This window comes from Colletotrichum higginsianum, chromosome 1 (genome assembly GCF_001672515.1).
Source record: "Colletotrichum higginsianum IMI 349063 chromosome 1, whole genome shotgun sequence".
NCBI lineage: Eukaryota > Fungi > Ascomycota > Sordariomycetes > Glomerellales > Glomerellaceae > Colletotrichum > Colletotrichum higginsianum.
The window spans coordinates 2559486-2576716 of NC_030954.1; the positions used below are offsets into that span (position 1 = coordinate 2559486).

At 54.7% G+C, this 17231-nt stretch overlaps 5 protein-coding genes across 5 annotated transcripts; 3 read left to right on the forward strand and 2 right to left on the reverse strand.

Annotated features, from left to right (window-relative positions):
- Positions 1-1499: 1499 nt before the first annotated feature.
- On the forward strand, positions 1500-3715 carry CH63R_00781 (Serine threonine-protein kinase chk2; the record flags this gene model as incomplete). Its single annotated transcript, XM_018295756.1, has 5 exons — positions 1500-1541; positions 1608-2163; positions 2214-2806; positions 2856-3225; positions 3282-3715. The coding sequence occupies 5 exons, from the start codon at positions 1500-1502 to the stop codon at positions 3713-3715; spliced, it is 1995 nt and encodes a 664-aa protein (XP_018164118.1).
- Positions 3716-5004: 1289 nt separating this feature from the next.
- Positions 5005-6494, forward strand: CH63R_00782 (Eukaryotic translation initiation factor 3 subunit M; the record flags this gene model as incomplete). The annotated part of the gene is made up of 2 exons (XM_018295757.1): positions 5005-5570; positions 5666-6494. The coding sequence occupies 2 exons, from the start codon at positions 5005-5007 to the stop codon at positions 6492-6494; spliced, it is 1395 nt and encodes a 464-aa protein (XP_018164119.1).
- A 3135-nt stretch (positions 6495-9629) lies between these two features.
- Positions 9630-12450, reverse strand: CH63R_00783 (Arsenite resistance protein Ars2; the record flags this gene model as incomplete). Its single annotated transcript, XM_018295758.1, has 3 exons — positions 9630-10151; positions 10203-12196; positions 12324-12450. 3 exons carry the CDS (start codon positions 12448-12450, stop codon positions 9630-9632), a joined length of 2643 nt encoding a protein of 880 aa, XP_018164120.1.
- Positions 12451-14120: 1670 nt separating this feature from the next.
- CH63R_00784 (TspO/MBR family protein) lies at positions 14121-14853 on the forward strand (the record flags this gene model as incomplete). Its single annotated transcript, XM_018295759.1, has 3 exons — positions 14121-14232; positions 14303-14396; positions 14475-14853. The coding sequence occupies 3 exons, from the start codon at positions 14121-14123 to the stop codon at positions 14851-14853; spliced, it is 585 nt and encodes a 194-aa protein (XP_018164121.1).
- Positions 14854-16004: 1151 nt separating this feature from the next.
- CH63R_00785 (Amino-acid transporter Arg-13) lies at positions 16005-17075 on the reverse strand (the record flags this gene model as incomplete). The annotated part of the gene is made up of 2 exons (XM_018295760.1): positions 16005-16895; positions 16962-17075. 2 exons carry the CDS (start codon positions 17073-17075, stop codon positions 16005-16007), a joined length of 1005 nt encoding a protein of 334 aa, XP_018164122.1.
- Between the last annotated feature and the right edge of the window lie 156 nt (positions 17076-17231).

Genomic DNA, 17231 nt, shown 5'->3' on the forward strand with positions numbered 1-17231 from the left:
CTGGCGGACTGGCGGCCTGGCAGTCTGGTTCTGACGGGTTCTCTTTGCCAAGGGACGACTGACCAGAATTGTCGAGATCTCGATCATGGTCATCATATGTGTTAGCGACGGGCGGTGGGCCGTTCGATTCATGCCCGCTGGTGAGTGACTGTAGACGATGGTGCAGAGGTGTCTAGTGATGGCACACGACACACCCGGTTCGTTCTCCGCCACTTGGAAGTAATATGGTCACCTCACCTACCTTACCTAGGTAGGTAAACTACCCAGGGGCGTAGGTAGTAGTGATAGAAGGGAGTGTGGGGCTTGGGAGATAACCAACCATCTGACGCGCCTCGTGTTGTATGAGTGAGTGCAAGGGCGCCTGCCTGTCTGCTCAGCCATCACGATCGGGAGGCGCATTCATATAGCGGAGGAGAAGGTGTTGTTCTAACTGAGCGCGCTCCTCAACTACTTGGGCGGCCTGGTCGAGGAGAAAGAACTAATCGAGCATCTGTCTTCCACCATCCCCCCCGGCAACCCCTTCTTTCTTTTCCTACGAAGCACCGACATTGTCATCAACCTGAGAAATCGATCATAGTCTCTCTATTGTTGGATTCAAGTACATTCACAACACTGAGAGGAACCGGACAGCTGGACACAAGATTGGACCACAGGTTGATTGAGCATAACACGGAATACCTCTATTCATTTCTGCCGAAGGTGAAACCGGCCAACTCTCTGCCTCCCACCCCACCCGAGCGATAGGGACGTTCGCTCCGATAATCACTTGGATTTGGGGAGAAAGGACCGATGAGGATCGCCTTTCTAGGCTTCCGCGAACCAACAGAAGGAGTCGGTCGAGGCAAGCCCGGGCGGCCCACTTCTCTCACACGGCGGCCCCCCCCGATCCCGAGAGAAGGAGGAACAAGACCCTGTCATTCCTCCAGCGGCTTGAGGTGGCATCGCCATTGCCATTCGGCACAGCAGATCAGATCCCCCAAACTGGCAACAGACCCCCCAGGCCCCAGCACAGCAGGTACCTCAAGCTTGTGCAGGCGCAAAGCAAGCCTGCAGACACAGACCGCCGATTTTAGCCAGCAGTCCAGCGCACTGTGGTTCTTCCACTTCCTAGGCTGACCTGCGCTCCACTTGGGGATCCCGATTCCCGTAGCAGCTCTCCCCCATTTCTAGGCTGCACCACGCTCCCTCCTCGGGACTTGCCTTTTCTGAGCAAGCTGCTTTATTATTTCGGAGCCTTGCCGTCCATCCCTTACCTTAGGCAACACTTCCCAAGCAACTCCATCATCGCCAATTCGGTATCACATTCACACACGTATCTGCTTGAGTTATCCCCCATAGAGTTGAGTGCATAACCCGACTCGCTGTATTCGCTTGTCACACCGGGACCGTCGCAACTACCGGGGACCCATCGATCATCATCACCTGCGTTGCTCGCCTCTTGCTGCTGCCTCGTCGCTCTCACGAATCAAACCAAGACCATCATCTTCCCATCCGAGGTCATGGCTCCTCAATCCGAAAAGAGCCAATTGAAACGAACTAGAGTAAGTCGCCTGTTGATCTGTCCGGCCTTCTGGTGTGCAATCCTAAACCGTCTTTCCCTCCCAAAGGGTTCTCTGCCAGAATCGGACCTGGATGCGAAGAAACCCCGCCGCTCCCAGAGGTTGTCGCCCGAACCAAACGACAAGACTCCGGTTTCCAACAAGCACCAACTTCCCTCCCCCGTTACGAGGGTCGATTCAGACGAAATCTACAAGGAGCCCACCGCAACGCCCCCGGAAGGACGACCTAGCCAGGTGAACCATCGCGACAAGGACGATGCATCGCAAGCCGTGAATAATATCTCGTCGCCGCCGCAGGATACGCAGGCCTTCTCGCAATACCCTCAGGAGACGAAGGACGCCCTTTCGGATGAGGTCCAGGATGAGGTGAAGGAGGGCGTCTGGGGCTATTTATTCCCACTCGACACGAAATATGGCAAGGTCGTCGTCATGAAGAAGAGAGCTGCTTGCCCGTTGCCAGATACCGTCGAAGCGGCAAAAGACTTGACGGCTAAGGACCATAAGGGGAAGTCGGCTCTGCAAAGGGAGGAGGAGGCTTACGAGCGCACAAAGGTGAAGGGGGTTGCCTCGGGCGGGTACTTGATCGGACGTCACCCAGAGTGCGGTAAGTTCAATCTGCCACTGGAAGTCGATTACGACGCTGACGGGATGCAGACATTGTCGTGGACGACCCCATTGTTTCAAATCGGCACTGCCTTATCTTCTCCGAGAACAAGGGTGGCGACAACGTGGCCATCGTAGAGGACCTGTCTAGCAACGGAACCTTCGTAAACGAGGCCAACGTAGGCCGGAACAAGAGAAGAGAGCTTCAGGAACAGGACGAAATCGCTGTCATTGACAAGGCCCGTTTCATCTTCCGATACCCAAAGACCCGGCAATCCAGCGCCTTTCTGAACCAGTATACGCTGCTGGAGAAGCTCGGCAAGGGCCATTTCGCCGAAGTGTTTTTGTGTGTTGAAAAATCCACCGGCCAAAGGTACGCCGTCAAGATCTTCACCAAGACTGCCGGCATGGATGAGAGGTCGAAGCAGGAGGGGCTACAGCAAGAAATCGCAGTTCTCATGGGCGTGAGCCACCCCAATGTCCTCTGCTTAAAGGACACGTTCAATGAGCGGAACGCTGTGTACTTGGTACTCGAGTTGGCGCCCGAAGGCGAGCTGTTTAACTTCATTGTCATGAAGCAGAAGCTGAGCGAGGATGAATCGCGCAAGCTGTTCAAACAACTGTTCCAGGGCATCAAGTATCTGGTATGTTGACCGAGCATGTCTTTCTGGGCCGCCAGCTAACAAGAACTAGCACGACCGCAATATTGTACACCGTGATATCAAGCCCGAGAACATTTTGATGGTTGACAAAGATCTCCACGTCAAGTTGGCCGACTTTGGCTTGGCGAAGATTATCGGTGAGGAGTCTTTCACCACAACCTTGTGCGGTACGCCTAGCTATGTAGCACCCGAGATTTTGGCCGAGGGTAGGCACCGAAAGTACACCAAAGCGGTGGATATCTGGTCTCTTGGTGTGGTGCTTTACATCTGCCTGTGTGGCTTCCCGCCGTTCTCGGATGAGCTGTACTCGAACGATTTTCCTTTTACGTTGTCGCAACAAATCAAGAACGGACGTTTCGACTATCCTTCCCCGTATTGGGATTCCGTCGGAGACCCCGCTCGTAAGTACATTTTAGATGGATGGGTTACCAATGCAGGTGCTGACAAGCTGGACCAGTTGACTTGATCGACTCCATGCTGGTCGTCGACCCCGAACGTCGTTACACTGTTGATCAGTGCCTCAACCACCCCTGGATGACACAGAATCAGCCGGGTGTCAATGACAGCACCGATGGCCTGGTCGGCGGCATCCAAGGCTTGGAAGTTCACCGGCGAGGTATTACTAGAGAGCGGACTTTACTGAGCTCGTTGAACTCGGTACAAGTCGCTACCAGGCCGCCCGTTGGGGACAGCAAACAGCCCGTCCACATCTATGCTAAGAACACAAAAAAGATGGCGCCGAAGGAAACTGATCCCCACGGAGAACGGAACGTGAGCGAATTCGTCGAAATGGGTGGCAAGGGCGACCAGCCACTCTTTGGCACCGACGGCGAAAGTGTGTACTCCAAGGAGGATATCAGTGGCGGCAAGGACAAGAACGGCAAGAAGTAGAAGGCCGCAGACAGTGGCATCGTTCGCGAGGTCCGTGTCGGATTTGACTGGGAGTCGGCTGGCGATACCGAAAACGAATCGCAATACGAACAGGGAGCATCGAGTACGGGGTGTGTCAGAGGATAACACCCAGCAATGGTTTGAATTTAAGGGCTTCCTGATTCCCGGTCTGGACACGCTCAGGTAATGTGTATTGGGCTTGCAGCACGGATTTTTTTCATTGGGTTTTCTGCTGGTGTTATGAGCGCGGGAGATGGAACCTTTGGTAACATGCTGGACGGCCGCTATAGACATGCGAGCATGGATGGGCAAAAGTTAGGAGTTTGATATTGTCCTTGGTCGAAACGGGTCCGATTCAGACAGACAGTAATAATTACCACGTTTCCTGCTGATGCGTGTCCGAGCGATGCCAGTCTCGTTCGCCCCCGGTGTGCAAACAACAACGTTGTGAAACCGCGCAATCTCGCCGCCTAGGGTAGCATTCATTCCCGGATCCGCGTCCCCTGTTGTTGTTGACCGAGTTGGGACGAAAGAGCGGAAACAACGGCAGCCACGCGGGCTCCGGGCCAGAAACGGGGCGGTAGACCAGGCGCCTGGCGGGGCTGACCGAAGACCTCTGCGGAGCGGGGCCGGAACAACGACATGTCCTTGACAGTTTACAGCGGATCTCTCCATTACTCACTCAACGTACCTTTGATCCTAGGCCAAAGTGACAATCAAAGAAGAAAAATAGAAAAACACACACAATGCCGCATCTTCCATAAGTAATAAAAACGTTTATCCCCTGATGGGAGTACGACCGGCTTGGTTTAGTAAAGTCCCTCAGCCCAAAATCCCCAGGGTACCCCGCCTGGGAACAGGCCTGGCGCAAGCCTGGTCCTCACCGCCTTCGCCTAGAGTTCCACAAACGTGTTAGCGGCATCTGCTCGCACAGAAATTTGGTGGCAGAAAAAATTGCCCTGTGGCCCACCACCAAACACCCCTCCATCCAACGACCTGACCCGAACGGCCTTTCGCAAATCGAAGGCAGTTCGACTCACCGCACGACAGACCGACCCCTGTCTCCGTTTTCTCAAACGACACACCCCTCTCTCAGTCTCTCTCAGGCCCAGTCTCTTTCACATTTTCGGCCGTCTGTTTTTTTCCGGGTTTGACCTCCTCTTTTTGGTTTTTCTTTCCTCCGATCAACCGCATACAACCACCACGACCTGTCCCCCCCGAAACCCACACCCACCCCCCCCCTCCCTTCGTCGACCCAAACCCCCCTCCAAATCCAAAAGACCGGAATCATGGCGGCGGGAGCGAAGCAACAGGCGCAGCCGCAGCTGCTGTTCGTGGATGGTTCCTTCCAGGAGCTGGCCCGCGAGATGGCCGACTACCTCCACATCGCCGATGAGGTCAAGCCTTTGGTCGAGAACGAGGCCAAGAAGGAGGAGGTGCTGAGCAAGCTTGTGCGCTCGTCGGCGGCGCTGTCGTCTGTGCCCGAGAAGGAGTTCACGGCCGCCTCGAACCTCATGGTCCACCTCGTCCTTCAATCCGAGGACCCCAAGAAGCACCTGCCGACCCTGTGCCAAGCCTTCAGCAAGCCCATCGCCTCAAGCCCCGTCAACGGCGTCGGCTTGAGCCTGAACGCCCTCAGCACCATCTTCAACCTCATCGCCCCCGAGAACCCGATCCGATTCAACGTCTTTATGGCCATCCTGCGCTTTCTCAAGTCGCACGCCATGTTCGAGGCCATCGAGCCCTACCTGAAGCACCTTCCCAGTTGGTTCGAGGAGTGGGCCACCGGCGAGGAATTCCAGAGACAGATGTACGAGGAGATTGCCGAGGTTGCCAAGGAGGCTGGCAAGGATGAGTGAGTTTTTGAAGATCCGGATCTTGTGTCGCGCAAACCCGACACCGCCTTGAAGTACAGAAATGCTGATGTTGTGGGGTTGCCTCCTCGAAAAGGGAGAGCTACGAGTATATTCTCAAGGCCCTGCGCACCTTTGACGCCGACGACAAGGAGGACATCGGCTCCGAGGACGCCCAGAGGCTATCCCTCCGCGCCGTCCGCGATGCCCTGTTGTCCAACACACACTACCTCTTCACCGACGTCCGCAGCATACCTTCGGTGCAGAACCTGTCGGAAACCCATCCTGTCTACTCGCAACTTCTCGACATCTTCGCTGAGCAGGACCTCGAGGACTACAACGACTTCAACGACGAGCACGAGGGTTTCATCGAGAAGGAGAAGCTCGACCACGAGAAGCTCCACCGCAAGATGCGCCTCCTGACCTTCGCCTCCCTTGCCGCCCAGACGACCTCGCGCCGCATCGAGTACTCGGCTGTCGCAAAGGCCCTCCAAGTTCCCGCCGAGGAGGTCGAGATGTGGGCCATCGACGTCATCCGCGCCGGCCTCGTTGAGGGCAAGCTTTCTCAGCAGGACCAGGTCTTCCTTGTCCACAAGGTTACCTACCGCGTATTTGGCACGCGGCAATGGCAAGAGCTCGCCACCCGTCTCGACTCGTGGAAGGGCACCTTTTCCAACCTGCACGACGTCATCCGCAAGGAGCAGGCCAACGCCAAGGCCCAGAAGGAACGCGAGGCGCAGGAGGCCGAGCGTAAGGCCCAGAACCCGGGTAACGAGGGTGGTGCGAGCGGTGGTCGTCAGCAGAGAAACCAGGGACGTCGCGACAACAACCAGCAGCGCGAGCCTAGAGAGCCTAGAGAGCCCAGAGAGCCCAGAGAGCCCAGAGAGCCCAGAGAGCCCAAGGAGCGGACGGACAACGACGACTAAACAAAAAACGTTCGAGGGTGATGACGCTTGAGGTGGGAGGGTCTGTCGTTTGAGCAGTCAGTCAATGAGGGCTTTGCCTTTGTCTGGTGCAGGTTCCTCCGTACCCTTCTCGATACCTCGTGCGGGTGAAGAATACCTGTGACATGAGGGGATAGGAGGGGTACAAGGATGGGGAACCGTCGGGCATCTTTGTTTTTTTCAGGGCAGAGGAATGAAAGGGGGGGTCCCATCTATCCGTATCCGTGTTTATGTAATTACGGCAAGGATAATGAAAAGGGGAAACGTGTGTTTTTAAAATCATGGACGACGTTTTAAACGGATTGGGAGCCGAGCCTTTTTAAAATAAAAGAAATGCTACCGGAACAAGGCATTGTTGCGTGGAACTTCAGTCAGTTGAGATGAGCCTTGGTCCCCTTGTTCGGTTTCGTTTTTATGAGACACGGCTACGAACGTCGATCTGGCGTTGGTTATCCTGACATGGGCGCTTGTTGCACTGTCTGAAACTAATCGCTTGACTTGGCTTTGCGCCGGCCGCCGGCTTTGCAAAAGGGCCGGTACTACAGCTCTAGATGTGAGCAGCTTCCAGATTGCTTCGTCGGGGATGGGCCATTGCTGAGGTCACTCCAAGTCAAGCACAATACTTGCCGTGTTGCAGAAGCACATCAGTGGAACATAAAACACATGCCAATTAACGAGCTACTCGCCGGGTGACTGTCGGCTTGTGTCGTCACTGCTCTTATGTTATCTTGTAACAGACGCATCAACCGCTATGCCCGATGGTATCACCGGTACGGAAAGAGACGCTCAGCATGACAAGCCAGCTGTATATGGCCCGCTGCGGCGTCAACGACCGCCACGACTCCTCGAGGCAGAACTTCCCAGCTTACCTAGTGTCATAACCTTGCAGCGTCGACTCAATGCCAAGTCATTGAGTCGACGCTTTGTTGCTGAAGGGAGGCCTGCTGCCATGCAGCTTTGTGAAATTTACCGAGGATTTGGCCATATTCTGTTCTCGCCAGGTGACGGCCCTGATCCGACTATTTCAGCTATTAGTACCACGTCTACTGACATGTTTCCTGAGACCGTAAGAGCTATTGTGATGAGGCGATGCCGTGCGACGCAAAAGCAGGCAAATAGGAGATCGTGTATGGTTCGTAAGATCAATGCGGGCCTGGAAAGAGCACTCATATAGATGATTTTATGTGCATGTCTGATAGCCTATCACGGGGACAAGCCACTAACCTTACAACTGCCACATGCCGTTCTTTCAACAAGTCCAACGAGCTGTCTGCACACATGCCTCGTTCCTCTGCTTTACAGCCTCTGAGTCCAGTTTCGTTCTTGTAGACTCATTAGATGTGACAGGAGAAAGTCGTGTCCTTCAGCTGGCTCATTTCTCGGTCAAGGGATATGTTTTGCGCCCCAATGCCGAGCGGTTCGGCCCAACCAGGCTTCACAAGTCATTGCCACAGCCGCCGCCAATTTCCTACGAGACCCGAATTCACTTGGACTTTGGCGCAGTCTGAAAACCCTCTCCGAGTTCTGATTGCCACGTAAGCGCCGTCTCCCTCGGAGTGGACGTGTTTCAATGGATTCGAATCGACAGTGGGAGAAATGCTACCAGGTGTCCCAACTACAAATGTCCCCGAGCTTTCAAGTAGAGCTCTCCTTTTTTGACTCCTTCGCAAGCTACTAACGTCTGCTCCATGATTTAGGAGTACCTAAACAGCCTTTCATGTCCAAAGCGTCCGTTTTGGTGCAGCTCTTAACGATGTTTCAACGAGAGATCACCTGGAGATTGCCCAAATGCTCTTGGTTCATGGAGCACACGTCTGAGTACGGAATCAAGCCAATTTCAAAAAGATGAGACTTGTGGTTCGGACAACTCGAGAAAGGGGGAAGACAAATGTCTTTTCATGACACATTGACTTCTGTGCAACTGAGGACTCTGGAAACTAAGAGGCAAAGGTCACGGCCGACTGAGCATAATTTGAATAAATAAAAGCTCAGGGGGGCTCATATAATCTAGATTTTATTGATATTTTGACTCATCTTTGACTGGCCTGTTGCCTCCAGCAGTACCTCTAACCTGCCATATTGAACCTTGCCCAACTCCAAGAGTCTACGAGACATACGGCAAGCTTTCGGCCACAATCATGGTCCCGAGGCTTGGATATCCTGTGAACTGCAAGATAGATCTTAGACTGTGGATAAACGGAGCCCGCTTATCATCTTCAACGTCGTCATCCCTGCTCCATCGTAGACAACATCACTATCCTAGGACGCCAACCCCCTTCACCTTCCGTTACCACGAACTACTTGAATCTGTCACATCCAAGAGTGAACAAGAAAAGCTGGCAAATCCTCCCCGGTCCAAAATCCACAATACCAACTAGCAAAACACCGTGCCTGGCTACTCGCCAGCCCAGATCTTCACCTGCACATCCAAGCGTTGCTCATTCCGCCACATCCACGCCAAACCGCCAAAAACCGCCTTCGAGCCATACCATACACATGCGACCATACCCACTGGAGAACTCGGGATCCCGTCCGCTCTCCCATCGATAAACCAGTGAGGGCTGGAGTAGTAGTCGGGTCGGTGACGACCGGCGAATGCCCGGTGTTGCATGTCTTTTTGTCGTTATTTTTGGCACTATTTACGTCGAGTTCAGTTACAGATGAGCTCAGACGTGTGTCAATCTCACACCATATTTATAAATCACTCTAGATGACGGTGAGACAGATGGATGTGTGCGTGGCAGAACCTATCATCATGGTCTTCTCCAAAGAACAGTCTCAAGACCACAGGGTCTATCTAGGTGGGCCGTGAGAGTCACGCGAGTCAAAGGCCAGAAAACAAAATGGTGCTAAAAGAAAACCCAATCCGAATTCGCAGTCCCAAGCTAGCCCCGGATTTTCTGTTATGTTACAAAGTACAGCCAAATATGCCCAATGAGTGTGCAACTCCTCTGTTGTAGGAAATAAAAGGCAAAAATGAGATGAGAGCGCGAACCCCTGCGCTCCTGTTCCAGCCGCTTGTCATCTAAGGCTGTCAGATGACCCATGCAACTATTTTCTTTCCTCCTTTTTGACCATCGATTCGTGGCGATCCAAACGGTGTGAGTATTTCTTGTGCTAATAGTTCAGCTCACCACCGCCGCCGCCAGCCACGTGGTCGAGATCCTCGTAGCTCTTGAGGCTGCGCCCCTGAGTGGCCTCACGGGGTCCGACAGCCGCTCCTCCTGCAGCGCCGTCTCCCCACTTTCCGGCACCGCCGCGTCCTCTTCCGCCAATACCACCGTCCCAACGGGGGGTCGGGCGTCTGTCATAGGGCCCGGTTCGGTAGTTGCCACGGCCGCCACCCATTCCTCCACGGCGAATGGGGCCGGGGCCGCCGCGGTCATCGCCGCCTGCGTTCCATCCGGCTTGCACACCAGGGTGACCACCGCCAACGAATGGCGGGAAACCACCCGGCGGCATGGGAAAGCCCGGAATAGGCATCATGCCGTTCATGGTGAAGTTCTGCAAGTTGAAGCCACGTGGGGTTCCAGTCGCCGACTGGCCGTTCGCGGGAGGGAAGTGGCCGTTGGAGTTGGCATCCGTTCGCGACGGAGCAATGTGGGAGGGATCCATGACGTAGGCGTTGATGAGGTGGAACTGTGTAGTAGGTTAGCCGGGCTCCGCGCGGGGTTTATTAAGATGACCGACCTCCTGCTCAATGCTCTCAAGCCAATCGCCGTGGCGCTTCTCGACGTGCTTGCGCCAGAAGTGTTCCTCCTTGAACAGCTTGGTACACTCGGGAACCTTGCACCTCCACTTGTGCTCGTCTTCTTGCTTGACGTACTTCAGGAGTTCATCACTGACGGCGTCCTCAACTGGCCGACCTCCAAGCTTGCGCAAGTCTGCCGTCTCAGGCTCAAGGATCTGCAAGATCTTGTCCTCAAAGGTCTTGACCCAGTTGTAGGCGCGCAGAAGCTGCTGCTCTGCCTTGCCAGTGGTGCTGCGGAATTTCTTGTCGATCTCGGTTGCCTCGCCCTCTTCCTCGATCTCGCTGCGCTTCTTTCCGGGGAACGGCTCGCCGTTGGCGCTGGCGCGCGCGACAGCCTTGGCGGAGGTGCTAAGAGTGCTTCTCGGGCGGCGCAAGTGACCACCGGGGCACTTGCGAGTGAGCTCGTGAATCGAGTCACTCTCAAAGACGCAGAAGAAGCAGAAGTTGTAGACGCGTCGGAGATATTCGATCATGAGATCCAGCTGCTTCTTCTTCACAATCAACTCCTCATCGTCGGTGTCGTCCTCTTCCACAGCACCTTCATCTTCGTCCTCGTCAACGGCACCATCTTCTCCATCTTCCATGCCATCGTCGACGTCGAGATCGCGTTCCTTCTTTTGCTTCTTCTTGGTCGCGCCAGCAGCAGGTTGGAGACGGCCACCGTTCTTAAGGTCGTCGACTCTCTCCTCAATCTTCAACAAGGCGTTAAAATCGGAGCCAAAGTCTTCCTCAAACTTGTTGACAAGTCGCTGGACGAGGTTCAAGTCCTTTTCAACACGCTCAGGTGCGGAGAAGAGATCCCACAGAGCCTTCTTTCGAGGGTTGCTGGGAGGGTTGTGCACGCCGACATGGCAGACGAAGTCGCCTCTGACCTCATCCTTGACAGTCTTGCCATTCACCGCGTCCAGAGCCTTTTCCGCAGTTGAGACAACAGCCGGCGACTTCAGAGGCAAATCACCCTCCTCGTCCTTGGGATCCACGCGATCGACAACAGCAGGAGCAACCTCTGAAGAAGGGTGAAGCATAACCCAACCAATGCGGTGGTACCGCTTGCTGGGGTTAGGATCCGAAAGAGAAAGCCATTTGAAGCCGCCCTCTTCTTCGCCAAGATGCTCCTTACAGAATGTCTCGAGGTTTTGTCTGCTGACGTGAGGCGCAATGGTCTTGATGAGAAGGGTTGGCTGATACAGGTTCTCGTCTCTGATGTCAGAGCCATTGGCCGGCACAAGATCACCAACTCCGAGGATCTCGTTGGCGGCGGTTGCCTCGCCCTCCTCCTTCTCCACGAGGCCACCGAGGCCGTTCGTCTCGCTCTTTGGGATGCCCTCGAGAGAGAAGTCGTCAAACGTTCCGGACTCGAGATCTTGCTCCCACTGGCTGTAGGCGCCTCGGCGGAATTCGTTGAGCTGGGACCTGAAAGCATCGCGAATCTCAGGCACATAGCGCTCGCGGAACCACTGTTCCTTCTTGTGCTCGGCAACAAAGGTTCGCGCCATCTTTGCTTGAAGCTCTTCCTTATAGGCGTCATAAGCGAGCTGAATCTTGGCCTTCTCCTTCTCGCGCTCTTCTTGCACTTCGCGAGGGCCGCGAACGCGATCGGGTTCGCGACGGCGACCAGTGCGCTGGCGCTCCTTCTCCTCCTTGATCTTCTCGTTCATTCTCCACCATTCGCCAAAGTATGAGAATCCAACCTGGTAGGGGAGCTTGACCGGGTCCGCGAGCGGATTGACGGTTAGTGGCGTCGGGGCGCTGCTGTCCTGTCCGGGGACGTAGCGGTCGATGTTGGCCGGCGGCGACGTGATTCTCCGTTCGCGGCGATCATCACGATCCCGAGGACCGGCATAGTCATCGCGACCGCGACCCCTTGGCTCGTAACGGTCGATGGCGGCCGGGGATCGAGAGCGACGTCTATCACGGTGTTGGCGCTCATGGCCTGCGAAGGGTTGTAAGTAAATGGCCATCCATGTTTGCGACGACAAGCCTCCAATTTGGGAAGCAGTAGGAAGGAGACCTTCCAAGAATCCAATTGAAGTGACAGAATATATAGGAGAAGTACGCACCAGGAGATCTACCGCGGTAGAAGGGGTCGGTCCGCTCCTCCTTGATTCGTGTATCGTCGCGACTGCTCCACGTCCTGTCGCCCGGCGAGCGCGCAGAGGAGTCTCGGTGAGAAGAGTACGAATCCATCTTGGATCTGACGCGACAAAGCGACTGTGGAGGGTGTGTGTCGTCTCTGTTCGGTAGAATTGGCCGTAAAGCCTGATTAAGTATCGCGTCCGCGTCGGGTAACCGCGTGGTTGGTGCTCATGTGATTTCGTCTGCTGGCTCGATGGAAGGAAGGAAAGGAGGAAGCCTGTTGTTTGGCAACGCGATTGCGGTTAGAGAGAGTCATTCTGCACGTGGGATACTGGATGACTTCTGAGGGAAACGAGAGAAAAGAGACAGAATTGAGAAGTCGGGAGGGTAGCCAGCAAGCAGTAAAAATGGTGCAATTGCCAAAAGGCAAATATGATTGGAAAACCCCGGCCCGCCGCTGTAACGATGATGATGACGGCGCAAACGAGAGAAGAAATATATGGCGCCAATTGAGGCCGGTTGAAAATGATTTGACAAACGGGGGGGAGGACTTGAACAGGGAGTCAGGTGGGAGTAAGAACGGGTTGTCTAGGGGGGAGGGAAGACAGGAATAATGGAGGTGTTTGAATTGATTCGAGGTGATGGAGGGAACAATAGGCTGCGGCAAATAAAGATGATGCAGAAAAAAAGGGAAGAACGAACTATTTCGGTTGCGAGAGCAAATGCCTCGACGATGGGACGCAAGATCTTGTCGTGATCCAAAGCTGAAGGGGACTTTGGGATGCACGAGGCAAAGATGGAAGACGGACGGGAAGGTTGACTTAGCGGAAGGACGACGAGACACAGAGACCGGGACGTGGAACAAAGAGTCGGCTGGAATGGGTCCACTGAAGCCTAAGGGGGGTTAGTGTGATTTCGGAGGATCTTCGGTAGCATTGTCAGCACTCTTAAGTGCATATCTGTCTCGCAGAGCTAAGGGCTTGCTGGAGGCTTTGTGTCTGTGGTCAGGGTTGCTGCCGGCTGAAGTTGTTTTTCGAGGTCAATTGGTTAAGAAGGGGGTCTTTTGTACCTACATACCTTACTTACCTACCTAGGCTGAAGTGCTATGGAATACTTCCAAAGAAAGCATGATGGTTGTGCATCTATCCGCGGAAGGTAGTAAGACCTACAACCACAAGACCATACCTTCCTAGCAAACCGAATGACCCCAAAATCCTAGGCCCCAGTTGAAGTACACAGGTGGCTGCAGCCGGCGGGCTAACTCGCCTGGACGAAATGCTGGAGCTGCAGAACAACGCCGGCCGATCCCCCAGCGATCTCCAGAGCTTCACCCCTGTAGCAACAGGAGGCACACGCCCACCCGAGACTCCATCTGTCAGGGTCCAGCTCAAATGCCAACAACACCGTGACATCTCTTCATGCACTTTGCGTTGGTTTGAATGTTTTTATAACGTTTGCTGTGATATTGTTTAGGTCGCCAGGGATGGCATTGCAGGATGCGCAGCAGAGCGTCACAACTTACAACTTATAGATGATTGCCAATAAGATCGGCTATTCGTGAGGGAAACTCGATGCATTGCGTCATTGCTCTGTAAAAGGATAGCTCTCTCGCGGGTCGGGCTGGGACCCGCCCCGAGGCTCAACCCATCGCATGTTCCAGTCGGACTGGCAATTTACCTTAAAACCACCTTTGCGAGCTTTCCGAACTTCTTTCTGACATCCGCCTTCAGTCGACACCAACTAAATCACACCCAAAGCTAACAACCACTGATTTCGGCAACATGACAACCTTTATCCCGGCCCTGACCCTACCCCACCAGGTCTTCGAGAATGCCGCGGCTTCGATCCTGCTCCCCATAGCTTTGGGAACCGCCGTTGGCTACTCTACAAGACGTAAGTCACCAAGAAGTTTCAGGCGCGTCGTGAACGACCATATCGCAGAACTGACACTCATATATAACAGCCAAAGCCACGCAAAAAACCTATGCCGCAATCAAGAACCCCCCTTACCGCCCTCCCCCATGGGTCTTTGGTCCGGCCTGGACACTCCTTTACGGGTATGTCAACCCCATCTCTGTCTTGTCCTTCTTGCCGATGAGTATGCGGCAACTAACACGTCAAAAAAACCACTACAGTCTAATGGGCTACGCTGCACACCGCGCCATCAACACCGGCCTCTCTCCCTTCTCCTCCATCGAGCACATCAACATGACCAAGCAGGGCGCGACTCTTTACACTATCCAGCTGGGCCTTAATCTCATCTGGATGCCCCTCTTCTTCGGCCTCAAACGCCCCATCGAGGCCACTGTCGACATTGTCGCCCTCCTCGGCGTCAACACCTACCTCACCTACCTCTGGGGCTCCGTGGACGCCGTCGCCGGCGCCTGCCTCGTCCCTTACCTCGGTTGGCTCTCCTTCGCTACCTACCTCTGTGCCGGCGCGGGGTACCTGAATGACTGGGACCTCAAGGGTGCCGAGGAGCGCGCCGCCGCTGCCGCAGACAAGAAGCAGTAGTGCTATGTCCGTCGTGAAATTGCGGACCCCAGCGCGACGAAGAAAGGGGGAGTCGCGATGTAAGTATTGAAATGGCGTTTTCATGGCTGGGGTAGGCATTTTTCTCGAATAGCATCGTTCAATGAGAGTGAAATTCACGTTTGAGTTCTCGATCATATCCGGCTGCAAATATTTGATGTGACTTCACCGGCTTACATTGCATTGGAAAGAAGGCCTGAGCCGAGGCTTACAGGAGGAGCGCTCTTATATCCAGCAGGAAAGCACGCGACCACATCCGTCTTGTGCATCTCGTTTGACCAACTGGTAGTAGAGAGAGTCCATTGGTAATTTCGAGACTGATTGAATCTTTCGGTCCTGGAAGATCTCTTCCCCTCCTTTTTGGCGGAAAGAAATGCCACAACGCCACTCAACTTGTCGTCTTAAACATCTGTAACCGTCATGGACAGAAGTAGCGGGGGGGGGGGGTTGTTATTCTCTTCTCATCTCCCAATACACCCCGCAGGGTTTATTTGGACCCTGTTCAAGATACACACTTTGGGCTACTCCAGCTCCGCGTAGTACTCGCTCTGGTCGGGTTCTAGATTGTCATTCTCAGTTCAGACGTCACAGAGAGTTCTTCAGTCGAGGGCGAATTTACAGAACTCGCTCATGTGCCCAAGCATCACAGTATAGTCCTCGATCTATGTAGCCATGTTTCCAACGCTCTGAAGTTAGGTAGGCCGGCCACATTGCCGACAAAGACTTGGATACAGAGATGTACTTGATCAGTGTCTTTTGCTGTATCGTCTGAGCCACGAGAGCCTTGGGGAGCACCACCGACCGACCCAAGTAGCCGCTGCATCGAAATATCCGGAGACCATGCATGACAAGAATAACACAAAAGATCCACACTTGCATACCCTCCCTTACTTTTTGCATGACCGCCACCCACTAGCCAGGCCATGCTGCCCAAGATGTATGTATGTAGGTAATATATACGACCAGAAACTGTCCCGTTGCGCCTTTCTAAATGCCGTGCCGAACAAATCGAAAAGCCCTTTCTTTTTACCACCGCAATGACCATGACCGCCGCCCAAGTCTAGGATATCAAAGAGAGGAAACCCCAAAAATAAAAATAAAAAAGACCCCGAAAAGCAAAGACATAGAAAAGTCTATTGGAGAGGAAAACGTCGCTTGAGGCCGTCGAAAACCATGAAAATGAAGGCCGAGCTGGGCGCTGAACGCAGACAGGTGATGCCACACCCCCGGTACAGCCCCCTCAGCCCATGCTGCTGCCACACCAACGCGCCCTCCTGCCAAAATGTCCTCCTGGACGCCGCGTCTCCGATAGCCGCTGTCTGCATGCGTGACTTGATAGTGTCGGCGGGGAAGAAGAGGAAGTTGTACGACACGCCGCCCGAGGCGCCAGCCAGCGCCTGCTGCCACAGCGGCAGCGGGTTCGAGGCCAGCACGTCCCTCTCGGCCTGGGTCTTGACCGCCCGCCCGTTAAGGACGTGGAACATCTTGGTTACCGTCTCCTTGCTGCCGAACCACGCCGCGCAGCCTCCCGACTCGCGAATCAGGGTCCCCATCTGGCCGTGCCAGAAGCCCCGGATGCCGTAGTGGCGGTAGATGTCGCGGATGACGGGCAGCGGGCGCAACTGCGGCGCCGCCACGGCGTCGGCGCAGGCGGGCGCTTGGATCTTGCACTTGACAAGCTCGACGGGGGTGAGGACGTAGGATGTGAAGAAACCGGAGAAGGCACCGGTGAACCAGAGCGCGGAGAGGGACAGCTCCTGACCCTGGGGGGTCCAGCCGGATGAGTATACAGCGGCGCGGCCGATGCGTTCGAAGAAAAACAAGCTGCTGTTCTCGAGAGCGGCACCGACGAGGGGCGCGCTGATGCCACGGTAGAGCCCTCGGACGCCCTCGGACTTGATGGACTGGCGGAAGCAGTCGAGCGGGCCCTTGTAACGTAGGGGCTGGTTGTCGGGCTGGGACTGGAGGCGGACCTTGACTGTGTCGAATGGGTATTCGATGTATTTACCAACGACGCCGGCGACCTGGTGGGGGAGTAAATGTTTCGTCAGCGAGGGTTTTCAAGCCTTGAGAAACTGCGCGCAACATACGGAACCGTAGACAATGTCCTCCATAGCCTCTAATGCGGCAGTACGGCTCTTCTTCAGCGAAACCGGTGCGTCATGGTGGGAAATCTCCATTGCTGCCGCTGCAGAGTCCATCATGGCAAAGATTGAGGCCGGCAGTAGTATGAGAGATAGCCGCTTAAGCTGTTCAAGGTCGTCGCTGGGAGGAGTTTGAGAGCGGAACCCCAGGAATATGGCTCAAAGGTCGGTGAAGAAGAGGAGGAGGAGGAGGAGGAGAAGGAGAGGATGGTGAGG